The sequence below is a fragment of the Delphinus delphis genome, chromosome 14 (genome assembly GCF_949987515.2).
Source record: "Delphinus delphis chromosome 14, mDelDel1.2, whole genome shotgun sequence".
Classification (NCBI taxonomy): Eukaryota; Metazoa; Chordata; class Mammalia; order Artiodactyla; family Delphinidae; genus Delphinus; species Delphinus delphis.
In genome coordinates this window covers 71,351,652-71,367,256 of record NC_082696.1, presented here as the reverse complement: position 1 = coordinate 71,367,256, position 15,605 = coordinate 71,351,652, and the positions used below count along the sequence as shown (strand labels likewise).

The 15,605-nt window shown below is 43.5% G+C and overlaps 1 protein-coding gene across 6 annotated transcripts in view; it reads right to left on the bottom strand.

Moving 5' to 3' along the window:
* The window catches only part of UBE3D (ubiquitin protein ligase E3D), a 161,443-nt gene that overhangs the window by 49,294 nt on the left and 96,544 nt on the right, over positions 1 to 15,605 (bottom strand). For 4 of the 6 annotated variants that reach the window (XR_009521956.1, XM_060030293.1, XM_060030295.1 and 1 more), the window contains one exon: positions 10,932 to 11,070. Coding sequence is in view for 5 of the 6 variants with exons in the window: in XM_060030293.1 (XP_059886276.1) it covers positions 10,932 to 11,070 (139 nt within the window). In the remaining variant the exon portion in view is untranslated. Of the gene's footprint in view, positions 1 to 8,813; positions 9,195 to 10,596; positions 11,071 to 15,605 lie in introns of those variants that run through there. The other 2 variants (XM_060030297.1, XM_060030294.1) reach the window with 2 other exon arrangements.

Below are 15,605 nucleotides of genomic sequence, written 5' to 3'. Positions count from 1 at the left end.
ATACAAGAGCCAGAACCATCCATAATCCCGGCATTGCAGAATCAGCCAAACCCATCTGTCCTCCAGGCCTCCCCTCACCCACTTCAGAGATACTGAGTCTGAGGCTCAGAGACAGTGAGTGCCCTCCAATCACAGAGGCTCCCCAGGCCCTGCCCCAGGCCTGCTCTCGCCGCCAGGCTGTGAAGGACTGAAACTGTTTGATTTGAAGATTCTATACTTTTAGGCTTAAAGTGCAAATAAGTATTGCTTTGCTAATGAAAAACATACCAGATTTTTCTGTCATGAGGATGTATTTTCCCTTCACGGTCAGGGGGAAAAAGTTACCTTATTAAAAACAAGCAAACAAAACAAGAGACAGAATGATTGACTTTCTGGGCTACGCCTCGTTCCTACTTCTCTCAATAAGGCCGAAGCCAGGGCGCCCCAGCCCTACCAGGCTCCCCACCAAGTGGTAGCCCCTCAGAGTAAAGGCCATGGAAGGCCTGGGAACTGTCCCACTTTGCCTACAAGCCCAACTCCTTGGAAAGGATAGAAATTTCTGAGGAGCAGCGCATGTGGCGGGGAATCTGGGACAGGGGAGCAGCCTCCTGAAAGAAGCAGTGTAGCAGCGAGAAGACTCCTGGGCTCGCTGACCCTCTGGGAAACCTCCAGGCTCCTTCCAGGCCCCTTCGTGTATTCTCTAGAATGTGGCCAAACAGCAGAGTCCAATACGAGAAGAGACAGAGGATAGAGAATTCAGACTAGAGACCTGTATGAATCTAAGGATACCTGCTTATTTCCCCAAACCACAGAACGCCCCACGGGGCAGAAAGGAAGGTTAGGGCAACATCCTTTTCACACCCAAATTGTTGAGGCAGTTCTCAGAAATCTGTTTTAAGGAGAGAGACTGAAAATAGCCAGAGCAGTAATCACCACCTTCGAGACTGGATTCCCTAAATATAACGAGCGGCACTCAACCCCGGATTATCTCTGCCCACTGAGGACGAAGGCGTTATAGAAGGAAAGAAAGAAGGCCTACGTGCCTTGGGACCTGAGGGCACCAGCGCTGCACGCCCTCGAACCTCTGGATGGTGCGTGCGGATCAGGACAATTTCTATCTAGCCAGCGCCTGCCCATCTTGATGCGGGTCTGCTCGCCTCCTAATTCCATCTGCAGCAACCCTTTGATATATGGAGTGGCTCGCAGCCTCCCTCCCCTCTATTCCCACCTGATAACAGGACCCCGGTTTATAAAGCCCTCCTCTGACAGTCTCCAGGAAGGCTGACTGTCTTCATGCCAGTGACGAAACAGAGGAAAAGGCAGAATACAGCCAGTAATTGAGTCCCAGCATCTCCAACGGGGCCATGTGTGCGTATATGTGCATATATAGAACGAGAGACACTAACAAGAATTACTCTAAAATGTCAATCCTGGTGACGCCCAGCGATTTTCACTCCCTTTACATTTTTCTGTATTTCCCAATCTTTTATCATCAAGGTGATTATCTTTTTATAATCATTTAATAAAACGTCACCTTAAACGATATTAAAGGCTATAATTTACCTAGACATGAGCATGGCATATGAAAGACGACCGTTTATGTAGTGTAACATCTGAAAGTAGACAGGAAAAAACTGGTGTACAGATAGAATCCTCACTTTCCCTTTCTGTAGCCCCTTTGTTACTCCTCGTCTGTAAAGTTCCTGGGCCCCTGCCTACCCATTTCTTGGAGCGCTATATAGACTGCATATACCTATAAAAAAATTCTTAAGTTGGAACCACAACTTCAAACTTCCATACAATCAAAGCCTTTCACCTAAGATGCCAACTAATGGCCGAATGACTGAACCAAATTTTTATGTGTTGTTTTCTTCTCCTCTTTGGGTACAGATATTAAAACAGGTAGTGAAAAAGCAGCTGGATGGGAGAATTATCTGTAAAATTATTAATTTCTGAACAATTGAGAAGTTGAATACAGCTGACCCTTGAACAACGTGGAGGTTAATCTGTGTGTAACTCATAGCTGGCCCTCTGCATCCACGGTTCCTTTCCATTGGCACATTCGACCAACCACAGACCACGCAGTACAGTGATATTCACCACTGAAAAATACCATGTATAAGTGGAATCGTGCAGTTCGAACCCATGTTGTTCAAGGGTCACCGTATACGGTTTTCACGTCATGGAAATGTTGACACTGGATATCAGTGCGTTTCTTAAAGTTAAAATCAAACTGCACACGAATTGTGAAATTTTTTTTCTAATTCTGTGAAGAATGCCATTGGTAGTTTGACAGGGGTTGCACTGAATCTGTAGATTGCTTTGGGTAGTATTGTCACTTTCACAGTATTGATTCTTCCAATCCAAAAATATGGTATATTTCTCCATCTGTTTATATCATCTTTGATTTCTTTCATCAGTGTTTTATAGTTTTCTGAGTACAAGTCTTTTGCCTTCTTAGGTAGGTTTACTCCTAGGTATTTTATTCTTTTTGTTGCAGTGGTAAATGGGAGTATTTCCTTTATTTCTCTTTCTGAATTTTCGTTGTCAGTGTATAGGAATGCCAGAGATTTCTGTGCATTAATTTTGTATCCTGCAACCTTACCAAATTCACTGATTAGTTCTAGTAGTTTTCTGGTGGCATCTTTAGGATTTTCTATGTATAGTATCATGTCATCGGCAATGACAGTTTTACTTCTTCTTTTCCAATTTGTATTCCTTTTATTGCTTTTTCTTCTCTGATTGCTGTGGCTAGGACTTCTAAAACTATGTTGAACAAGAGTGGCGAGAGTGGACATCCTTGTTTTGTACCTGATCTTAGTGGAAATGCTTTCAGTTTTTCACCATTGAGAATGATGTTTGCTGTGGGTTTGTCGTATATGGCCTTTATTATGTGGAGGTAGGTTCCCCCATGCCCATTTTCTGGAGAGTTTTTATCATAAATGGGTGTTGAATTTTGTCAAAAGCTTTTTATGCATCTATTGAGATGATCATATGGTTTTTCTCCTTCAGTTTGTTAATATGGTGTATCACATTGATCGATTTGTATATATTGAAGAATCCTTGCATTCCTGGGATAAATCCCACTTGATAATGGAGTATGATCCTTTTAATGTGCTGTTGGATTCTGTTTGCTAGTATTTTGCACAAAAACAGAAATATAGACCAACGGTACAGGATAGAAAGCCCAGAGATAAACTCATGCACATATGGTCACCTAATTTACAACAAAGGAGGAAAGAACATACAATGGAGAAAAGACAGCCTCTTCAATAAGTGGTGCTGGGAAAACTGGACAGCTACATGTAAAAGAATGAAATTAGAACACTCCTTAACACCATACACAAAAATAAACTCCAAATGGATTAAAGACTTAAATGTAAGATCAGACACCTTAAAACTCTTAGAGGAAAACACAGGAAAAACACTCTGACATAAACCACAGCAAGACCTTTTTTGATCCACCTCCTAGAGTAACAGAAATAAAGACAAAAATAAACAAATGGGATTTAATTAAACTTAAAAACTTTTGCACAGCAAAGGAAACCATAAACAAGACAAAAAGACAGCCCTCAGAATGGGAGAAAATATTTGCAAATGAAACAACATAGGATTAATCTCCAAAATATACAAACAGCTCATGGAGCTCAATATCAAAAAGACAAACAATCCAGTTAAAAAATGGGTGGAAGACCTAACTAGACATTTCACCAGGGAAGACATACAGATGGCCAAGAGGCACATGAAAAGATGCTCAACATCACTAATTATTAGAGAAATGCAAATCAAAACTACAATTGGATATCAACTCACACCAGTCAGAATGGCCATCATCAAAAAATCTAGAAACAATAAATGCTGGAGAGGGTGTGGAGAAAAGGGAACCCTCCTGCACTGTTGGTGGGAATGTAAATTGATACAGCCACTATGGAGAACAGTTTGGAGGTTCCTTAAAAAACTAAAAATAGAACTACCATATGATCCAGCAATCCCACTACTGGGCATATACCCTGAGAAAACCATAATTCAAAAAGACACATGCACCACAATGTTCACTGCAGCACTATTTACAATAGGACCTAGAGTCTGTTGTACAGAGTGAAGTAAGTCAGAAAGAAAAACAAATACTGTATGCTAACACATATATATGGAATCTAAAAAAAAAAAAATGGTACTGATGAACCTAGTTGCAGGGCAGGAATAAAGAGACAGACATAGAAAATGGAATTGAGGATGTGGGGTGGGAGGGTGAAGCTGGGGCGGAGTGAGAGTAGCATCGACATGTATACACTGCCGAATGTAAAATAGTTGGCTGGTGGGAAGCAGCCGCATAGCACAGGAAGATCAGCTTTGCGATGACCTAGAGGGGTGGGATAGGGAGGGTGGGAGGGAGGCTCAAGAGGGAGGAGATATGGGGGCATGTGTGTGCATATGGCTGTTTCGCTCTGTTGTGCAACAGTATTGTGAAGCAATTATACTCCAATAAAGATCTATTTTAAAAAAATCAAACTACACACAAGTAACATCACTGAGAATTTCCTCCTCTGGAAAAGTATACGCGACCCTTAGTCAAGGCGCTTCATCAGCTTCACCTTCCCCCGTGGAACAGTCTATGACTTCAAATCCATCAAGAGCTGAGGAAGCTTCCCTGACTAAGCCTGTCAGGTGGAAATAGATAAGCTCTATGAAGCTCTTTTGTTTCTTCTTTTCTACATATGTTCACTGCACTATACAGCCACACAGCATACACATAAAACGATAGTCTGATGAAGTTCAACTTACTTGCCAGGATCCATACCGCTCATATTGCCCCCTTAGCTGAAGGCTGTCGTTCTCTAAAGGATGGTATTAATAAAAGAGATACTGTTGCTGCCATGTGGTAAAACTAAGATGCGCAAGGCCCAGGGCAATGACAGGACCATTTGTACTTTCTTTGATGTAACTGCCATGAGATGGAATACGTAATAGACTCAGAACCAGAAGACCTAGGTTTGAAACACAGCCTTGCGTTTTGGTAGTGACGTGATCTTGCCTACATTACTTACGTTCTACCCCTTATTATTATTATTTTTTTAAAACGATCTTTTTTTTTTTTTTTTTTGGCCACGCCGCGCAGCATGAGGGATCTTAGTTCCCCAACCAGGGATTGAACCTGTGCCCCTGCATTGGAAGCATGGAGTCTTAACAACTGGATCACCATGGAATTCCATGCCCCTTTTAACATGAGGGTTGTTGTGAGGATTTTAAAAAGGATAATGTCTGTGAAAACATTTAAATACTGTAGGATGTAGCAACTTACCTGGGTAAGAAAAAGAAGCCTCAGTTCTGGGGCTCTATGGCCTGGAAAATGCCATCCACACAGTTTAGATGGCCGGGCGCAGTGGACAGAGCTTGGAGTTAGAGGTAAGGTATGCGAATGAACAAAAGGGGATTCCTGAACTCGGAGCTCAAGGCCTTAGAACATTCCTAATCTCTCAGTTGAGTGTAAGCTCCCGAGGTAGACTCCCCTTGGGAGTTCTCGGTGGGAGTCCAGCCATCGGTTAGGAGAGAGACGGAGTTGAGCCAGACGGCCCCATCTATTCATGGGAGCCCTTGCCACATGACTACCTAGCGACGCTGTGTTTAGACTGGATGAGGTCTGAGCGAAACGGAAGGGGCAGTAGGTGCAGACCGGGAAAGCAACGCTCAACCAAGGGCCTGCTGGGCCTCCAGGCAGGGTCAGTGTGTACCACAAGGGGCCGTAGGCACATCTTGTTCCTGTCGAACCTTCGGACCCACGTGGCCCAGACCAGGAGGAGAACCCCCTCGTCACTAAAGGGAGAGATGCTATCCTTCTGACAATCCACTAAGCCTGCAGCACTACTTCTCTGGGAGATAAACAAGGCTGACACAAAGACTGAGAAGGTGAGCGCTCTGCCTCGGTCACGGTCATCCAAATCTTTCAAGATCGGACAGGACACTGTCTCCCCATCTGTGCTCTGAGAGCATTAATCCCATAAAACGCCCTGAGGAAAAGTCTTCCTGATATCAAATTTTAAGAGCATTTCCTACATTCTTCAACTAGGAGGGTCACACTGCCCCTGTATACGCTTGAAAGGCCCTGAAAAGTCTTGCAGCTAAAAAAGAAAGATCTAACTTTGTTGAACCAAACTTCTTTTAATAGGCAACATTATCTGGTGGTTAAGAATGGGGGTGGAGGTGCAGTCTAGAGCCAGGCTTTGAACCTTCTGTTCCTCCGCTCACTAGCTGTGTGAGCGTGGGCAAGCTAATCTCCCTGGCTTAGTTTCTGTACCTGTGGAATGGGAATAATATTGATAATATACCTTCCTCATGGTGTTTCTCATAAAAATGAAATGAACGAATAAGTACAAATCGTTGAGAACAGGGCCTGGAATACAGAAAGCACTGAATAAATATTAGCTATTTTAATTTGCATTATTATTATCTGATGATTAAATATCTCATGGTTTTTTATGAGTGACACCTATTTACATGCTAAGCAACTTGTGTCCCACGGAACAGGGAAAATCAGGTGTAGCCCAAAAAGCCTAACGTAGGACTCAGAGTTTCAGTCTCCGATAACAACTTACCCTTCCTGGCTCTGCTTCTTATTTATAAAAGTAAGGTCATTGGACTAGTTGATCCTTCCAGCTACAATAGTCCAAGATTCTAAGAAAGAGGCATAGAACCATTAAACCCAGCCGCCCCGACCCAGTCCTGGATCCAACCTGGGTGCTCTAAGGTTCTACCTTCCAGAGACCTTGTTCAGATTTAAAGCTGCCATTGCAGGACTTCGGGTTAAAAAGCTGGATGCGGTTCACCAAGATGGATATGGAAACTGCCTTCTGCCACCTCCCCCCAGAGCTCTGAAGCTCTCAGAGGGGAATCAAACTGGCAGCAGTTACAGTGGCAGCAGCTGCCGCCTGCCCCCTCCAAAGGAGCCGTCGACACCCCCAGTCCCCTCTGCCTCAGTTTCTGGCACCAAAGCATCACTCCGGTTTCCCCTCCTGTGGTCTCCAGGGCTCAGAGGGAGCCTGGACCTGTCTACTGGTCATTCTGCTTATCCTGGATCTCACCGGCTCCTTCCAAGGTCGACCCCTTCTTCGAGTCTTTCTCATTTGTACAGAGCTCCAGGCTGTCATTTCAGACACCCATCTATGCTCAGTCTTATTGACATCTCAAATGTGGACCTTGCCCTTGGAGTCCACCCTGTCCTGGCAGGGAAAAAGGTGCTGCTTCTGCCCCTGAGGGTGTACTGCCCATGCCTCTGCTTCTCCCTAGCTCAGTCCTTTGGAATTCTCTAGAATGTCAAATGGCCATGCCAGTTTGCATTTTACTGGTGCGTCCGTCCACCCATCTCCAGCCAGCCAGCCAGCCAATATTTATTAAATGCTTCCTACAGCCGAGCACTGTCCTAAGTTCTGTTGATGCAACCCTGAGCAAAAATAGACATTCTCCCTGTTCTCATTCAACACACATTTTTGTACAGGAAAAAAGACAAACAAAAAAAAAAGAAAGAAAAAGCACTGTAAATAGTGAAAAGAGCCATGAAGAAAATAAAACGAGGTGAGATTATAGAATAATGGTGACAGGGATCGGGGAATTTAGTAAGGGACAGGGGGTGGGGGTGAGGTTAGGCTTCTTAGGGGAAGGGACACCTGAGCTGAGACCTGAAAGACAAGAGGACCCAGCCATGCAAAGCTCTGGTCCAGAGTATTCTCCTGGAAGCAGAAAACAGGCAGTGCACAGACCCTGCAGCCAGGACCAGCCCACGAGAGGGAGCAGGAAGTAAGGCCAGTGTGACTGGAACAGAGTGAGTGAGACGGAGCGAGCAGGGGATTAGGCCAGAGAGGGAGGTAGGGACAGATACTGCTGGGCTTTGTGGGTCCGGAGAAGGAGTCTGGATTTTGTTCTCACTGCAATAGAAAGTCACAGAAGGACCGTAAGCGGGGAGTGACGTGGTAAGTCCATCCTTCTTGGGGCTGCAACAACTATGGTATGTGATTCTCAACCAAATCCTACATTGTTTGCTCAGAATCATACCAGGGATATTAAGGGACTGGACCAGAGCAGAAGTGAAAAGTATAAAAAAAACACCCAACGATATCCCTGTTCACCTGGGAGAAATGTTGCACTATAATTTAAGAAGTTAGAATTTCATATACATTAATGGCTCTAACTAATAAGATAAACCCTTCCTTCTGGTATTTGGCAGTGATAAGAGCTCAGGCAGTAGTGCTGTCTGAAGCCTCAGAAACCTAAAATAACATTTTTACAGAAAAAGCAGCATTGCTCACAGTAACTGACTCGCCCTGCAAAGTTAGAGAACTGGAAATGTAAAGATGGTATCTTTAACAAGTGTCATTCTACTATATTACAGCTCTTGCCAACACAGCTCTTTTATCTCTATGGGTTTTCTTCTTTGGTTTTTTTTTGCGGTACGCGGGCCTCTCACTGTTGCGACCTCTCCTGTTGCGGAGCACAGGCTCCGGACGCGCAGGCTCAGTGGCCATGGCTCACGGGCCCAGCTGCTCCGCGGCATGTGGGATCCTCCCGGACCGGGGCACGAACCCGTGTTCCCCGCATTGGCAGGCGGACCCTCAACCACTGCGCCACCAGGGAAGCCCCAACACAGCTTTTTGTAAAAAAAAAAAAAAAAAAAAAACGCGCACTAAAGTGAGTTTCCACTCGAAGAAATAAATCCCCAACACGGGCAACATTAGCAGCCCAGTTCCTTGCCATTGTAATAACTAATGAGGTAGGTGTTTCGAAGATGAAAAAGCAGAGCATCTCTTTCTAATCCTGACAGACATCCTCCCCTGTTCCCTGATCCTTTATCTTGGAGTGAAGGCCTGCGTGGGGAAGTCAATTCCTGGTGTGTCCTTGATAAGAATGCATCTTTCCAGGGGTAACGGCAGGGACAAGATCTCTTTAGCAGACATTGTTTGTGAACCCGCGTCCAGTTTCTCTGTACCTTTGAAACTGGGAAAAGTGTGTGTGCCCCTGACAATCATGTTCAGCAAATGCACTGAAAGCAGAAGCACAGTCACTAATAGAGAGGGACAGTCAGCAATGATCCTGATGGTGAGAGCCCCTGTGATGACAGGTGCCGGGAGCGAACACGGATGGCACGCAGGGCGGGCCAGGCTTTCGTACCTGTGTGTGTATGTGTGCTCGAGGTGAGCGCCTTGAAGGGGCTGCTTTTCCTCCGTCTCCTGGAGAAGAAATACAGATTGGGCCTCCTCTCAAATCCCCCACGCCCGACCTAGATTACTCTTTTACCTTTAATCTCTTTAAGACTTGCGCGTAGGCTACCTTGTAATAAAATGATTCTAGATTTATATCACCCATGGATGACAGTTCTATCTCCCCCAACAGGCTGTAAAATCCTCCAAGTCCGAGTCATCTCTTTTGCTCTTCACTCATCCATCATATAAAAACTTCCAACAGTGTAGACGGGAGTGAAATAAAAAATAATTGTCTTCCAGCCTCTCTCCCCCACTGTTAAGTTTCTCGCATCTCCCATAAAAGTTGGTGGGTGAACTTTTGTGTTATTCAATGTTCAATCCAAAGAGCAAAACTTAGAAGAAATATGGATTGATACACAGAATTTTAAATCAGTTCCAGTTCAGGGCAGTCGACAAATAATTACAATAATCACATAACAAGGGGGTGTTGTGGACATTCCAAGGCAGATGTGACCACTCACACCCCGTCCACCTCCTGGGGCTTCGGCGAGCACTGAATTTGGGTAGCAGAAGCTGTTACCCAGCATAAGCCTGGCGAGTCCAGCTCTATCTCTAACATGCTGGCTACTCCCTGGCCAACTGACTCCAACTCTCTGGGTCTCAGTGTCCTCTCCTACAAAATAGGAAGGTGTTCTCTCTGGTCCTTGAATCTAGGACCTTCAAGCTGATCATCGAGCAATGATCAATTCAAACAGGTATCACACAGCCAAAGTCCGAAATGTGTGTATCAGGAAGAAAATCACAGAGACAATCAATGTAACAGAGTACCAGGAGAATATGGATGCAAATTATTATGGAGCAGTTATTATTATTATTCTTTTTACCAAATCCCTGAGCTATATTTCATAGGAAAATCCACGTCTTGTTTTACCACAGAGACGCACCAAGCAATACCCACCAATTCTGAAGCTATCTCAGGACACATCAGCAACCCTTCAGAAGTGGAAACAAGCCACCCACGTTCAGTCATTTCTCAGCAATGCACGTGGCCTGCTCAACAGGCTCAGAGGGCTTGGGAATATTTTTCCAATGCTGAGAGTCACAGATAAGTTCAGTAACATTCAGTAGCTCTATGGTCACAAGCGAAGCGACCAGCCAACATGTGAATTCTCATATGCCACCTGGGTGACAACTAGCTAGCTGCCTACCAGGGAAGGTGTCTTCCTGCTGGTCAGTCCACATGTGTTATTCTGTTCTGTACTGCTCTGACCAGGAGCACAGATAAATACCCAGAGAAGGGAGGGAGTGGGGAGAGAGGGAAAAGGTGCCGAGCGTGGGGGGAGGATGCAGCCGCTGTTAAACCTCCATTTGGCAATCTGACTGCAAGCTAAAAGCAGCAAAGATACTAATGCTGGCCGAAAATCCTTGTTCTAGGGCAAAGCTGGGAAAAGGGAAGTGGCATTCACAAGTGTCTTTGCCGAACGTTCCCGCCTCTTCTCTCAGAGGCGGGAAAGACGGAGATGACGACAACAAGCCCCAGGTTAGAGAGACATGGGTTCGGCCACTACTAGACAATTATCTAATCAGTTCTGAGGCTCCATTTAGAAAGAGACAGAACAAGGCAATACACGCGTTGTGCTCGTTATTACTATCCTGTGAAAATGTGGGTTTCCGTGGGCTAGCGCCTGTTAAAGACAGGGTCCTTAAAAAACGAAAACAAGTCAAACTGAGAAATCACGCCGTGGTAAAGGAGCCATGCCTTACCTGGAAAGAATTCATGCAGCGGAGGGAGGGAGGCAACGTGGCATTGCTCCTTGACAATATCAACAGCAGCTCCAAGCAGGTTGCAGAGGGCAGGGTGAGGCAGTGGACACTGACGTCACTTTCCCACGAGCTGGCGAGCCTGAAACACACCAATATGTGCAACTTCATCACTGCATCCGGTCAGACGTATTTCAAAAATCTGATGTAAGGAGAAAACTTTTGGTTGTGGGAGAGAAAGGGCGATGTACAAGAAATAGAAATAAAGTGGTTATACTAAAAATTCACAGAGAACATGTACAAGACATTTTTAGAGTGTTTTTGATAGAAAACAGACGGATTAGGCAATTTTTTTCAGGTCAACAGCTCATACTCAAAGTTTAAGAGTTGTATGAAATGCAGTCTCATTTGTGAGGGACCTATTGGGGTGGGGGGTTAATAGCTAACACGTCAAACGCTTCCTTTGTTCTACGCCCTGTTCCACATGTAGTAATCGTGTTCAACCCCCAGATAGCTATGAAATGGAACTACTGTTATCCCATTCTCCAGATGTGGAAATTCTTTCTGACTTGGATATGCCCCATGAAATACCTGGTTCTGTTTTTTTTTTCCAGACTTTTAAAAAGTGATAGAATCCTTTTATCAATAATTCTTATAAAAGCCCCTGTTCATAATACAAACGAGAGTGAAGCTGCTCTCCTGGAAGGGAAGGGTTGGCGGAAGACCCCGTCATCTTCCAGAGAGGCCCGTGAAGCAGCTCTGCTACTTCCTGTGGGACCTACTCGAAAATCCTCTCACCAGGGAGGGGAGAGGGAACGGAGGGCTAGAAAAGTAAAGAGACCTGTCTGAGATGAGGCAGATGTTCAGAAGACGCTGTGGCTGGCTCTGAATCCTGGTTTCCTGACTTCCCATCTAGTGCTTAAAGTAAAGGGAAAATCAGGAAAGCATTGGGAATACAACGTACTGAGAAGAGCACGGGTCTTATGCTATCAACTCTATTTACTTGAGTACTTCCTGCCTGTGCCCCTACCAAAGTGTTTCTTATCACTGTCCTAATTTTGAAAGAGTAATATATGTGTATTTTAAATATATATTTCCTCTTAAAAATACATGTTTGCCTTTCCTTAAACCTCTCTCTGTAAAGGTACCTTTAACCGAACCAGTGGTGACTTCTGCCAAGTTGAGAGAGCATCAGTGGTTGAGGGCATAAGGGATTTAACACTTTCTATGACGAGCCATAGCAGATGCTTTAGCTGTGTGGTCCACCAGGTTACTTAGGCTGATACATCTCTGACGTGTGCTGGGGAGTTAACTCTGCAGCATTTGCCTGCTAGCTGGACTGAGATAGGACACTGTCCACTTTCCTAAAAAATGGTCTATTTCAGCAGGTGCACAGTTGAGTGCTTTTTCTATGTTTTAAAAAATTACTCTTTTCTATTGATTGGCTAAGTTATTCTTTCTGCTTTTACCAACTATATAACATTCCCAACATTTCACTGGCATGAAAGTAAAAATCTTGCTGTCTTTGGTAAAAGTCAACTGTCGCACTAGCGCGGTGGCTTCAAGCTCACCCTCCCCTCCCCCTTCCTTAGGACCCACAACCACATGGTTACTTTCCATTCCCTGAACTGCAATATACTACACAGGCTGTGTCTTGCTCATACAGTCTTCTGGGCCTAGAAGGCTGTTATCCTTACTGGTGAACTTCTGTTCATCCTGCAAGAACCACTTAGGTCACAGTTCTTAGAGACATCCTCCAGTTTCCCTTATGAGAATTAACTACTTGCTTAATACCGTACTTGTAGCTATTACAATCCTTAACCACCACCCTCCTTGTATTCTTATCTGGGCTGTGTCTACATCTCTGACTCATCCTAGATGAGACATGAGCAACCATGGTCTGTGGATTCCTCTAACTCTACAGCTAGTGTGGAAATAAAGATAAGGTTGGTGGTGTTGTTCCTCAGATACACCCAGGTATTGACTTTTTTAGTGGCTAAAAGCAATAGTGATTTTTCACTTTTACTGTATGTTCAATCAACAACTTAAGTTTTCAGAATTGATACCGCCTGCCCTATCACCCACCATAGGTCTGACTAAAGCTATTTTCATTCTGAAATTATTTTCAGTGTCTTGAAAAGGTATTTGCTTTTTCTGAATTGGATCTCTTGCCTCAACAAGAGGAGGCCTGGAGCATGAATGTCCGTTGAGGACTCATCTGTGAAACCCCCAAACCTAACCCTGGCTCATCATGCTGCAGACTGTCAGCAAGGGTGTCCCCCAAGATGAAGGGAACACCACAACCTGGACCGGGGCTGCTGCAGCTCATAGCGAAGGGTCCTGCCAATCAGAGATCGACTGAAGCCACTTTCACTTTTCATCATTTTCTTCTCCTCTTTTGGCAGTAATCATATTTGCAAGAGAAAGAAAAAATGGTGAATTATACAAATAAATCGTTTCAGAACAGAGTTATATCTTGGCTTATGGCTATAACATGCTCTCCATATTGAATGCTTAAATTTGACAAGTCTTAGGCCTTAGGTTGCTTCTGACTATCATCTCACCTGTGCCTACCCATCCAGACGGCGGGCCAGGCACTCTATTGACGGTTGCTGTGTCTAATCCTACGGCAGCCCTGAAAGGCAGGCATGTTCGTCCCATTTTAAAGTTGAGGAAACCAGAGGCCAGAGAGTTTAAGTGATGGTCCAGCATCATGCAGCTGGTGGATGATGGGGCCAGGATTCACTCAAGCGAGCCCGAATTCAAAGACTTGCTCTCTCCCCATCGTACCACACTGACCTCTGAAGACATCATAAGTAGCATTATCCTCTCCAAACAAACCACAGGTAGGACCTTAGTAAAGGAATCTGCCAATGCCTGTTTCTTCTGCAGTTTAACTTTTTAGCTTGTAAAAGATAGAGTTAAGAGTATCTTCATTTTTCTGTAGGAAATTATTTTATCCTTTCTAAGCTGCTACTTTATTACATATATATTCTAAAACTTGAATAAGAAAGGTGGTAAGATGGACATGGGAAAATACACCTATGTCACAGTAAGCGAAAATAGTTCTACAGTGAGAAAAAAAATTAGGAGGCAACACAAATATAAACGGTTATTTCCACGAGAGGAATATAATAACCTGTTTCTTACATTTTATTCTTTCTTATTTTCCAAGTGTTATTTTTTATAATCAGAAACAAGTTAATGTTATGATGTTGATGTGATCTGTGGTGCAGACAAAGGAGTGTTTAAATGCTGTTTAAAGGTATCACCATGCTGCTAAGTGGCTACGGAGTGACCTATCAAAAAGGACACTCAAATAGAAAATAAAATACATTAGCACTGCCTTGTCACTCACCAGCAAGTGATCTTGGATAAGCCAAGTTTCCTCATAAGATCTTGGAGTTTATACATAACCTAACCAATGTATCAAACCACCAACATTTACATAAAAAGGACATTCATTCCACAAATGATAACCATAGTCACAAAGAAAAAATACAATTATTAGTTATACGTTAATTAGTTATGTTTCTCTGTAACTATGTGTATGGCATGTAAATCCAAAACTAGCATTTTCAATCCAATCTTAAAGTATTCTGTGATTTAACAATTTTTATCTCTATTGAAGCTCAGAAAGGTGAAGAACGTTGTACTGATCACAGAGTAAGTGATGGAGAAGAAACTCAAGCATGTTCCTCTCCACCTAAATCTCATTCTTTTCTTGCTATATCATAAACAGAGCAAAAGCATAGCAGATATTTTTTAATAAATTTTATCCAAAAAAATAGAGAAGCCCAAGGGCAAATAATGGGATAAATTTTATTTAGTTTTTTGCTTTACATAAATTTTATTATTAGAGTTTGAAAGCAGATATATCTGATATTTATCAAGTTTTGCAATGAGAGAAGAAAATTTTACTTACTCTGATCTAAATCCTATCTCCTGAGTCCTCTTTGGGATAAATTTTAGATATCTCAGAACATGTCATTTTTTAATACTTTGAACAGCCTTATTTTTTTTATTTTTTATTTATTTATTTTTTTTGCGGTACGCGGGCCTCTCACTGTTGTGGCCTCTCCCGTTGCGGAGTACAGGCTCCAGACGCGCAGGCTCAGAGGCCATGGCTCATGGGCCCAGCCGCTCCGCGGCATGTGGGATCTTCCCGGACCGGGCACGAACCCGTGTCGCCTGCATCGGCAGGTGGACTCTCAACCACTGTACCACCAGGGAAGCCCTGAACAGCCTTATTTTTGACATCAGATAATCCAGCTGGACCTAATATGGCTCTCAAATCCTGATATTCATCCTATCCTTTTTTTTTTTTCTCAGTACACATTTCATTTGCCCAGGACGTATTTTTTTAGTGTTAAGACTTATAAATTTTCTTTACAATTTTAATTGCATAAAACATTACTTTAATCACATGAAACATCCATATCTGTAGAGAAAATGAGAAAGTAATACATGAAAAATGAAAATAGCTGTTTTGGAAAGTTACAGCTATGGGTAGGTTTTCCCCAAAACTTCAGTTAATGTTTTAAATTTTTGTTTTCTAATTAAGGAATAAAGAAATGAGAACAGGAAGGAAAGAGGGAGAAAATTCAGTTTATCTTAATATAAGTACCAAACTCATGATGTATTATTTAGGGCATGTGTTGTTTAAGCCAGAGCTGA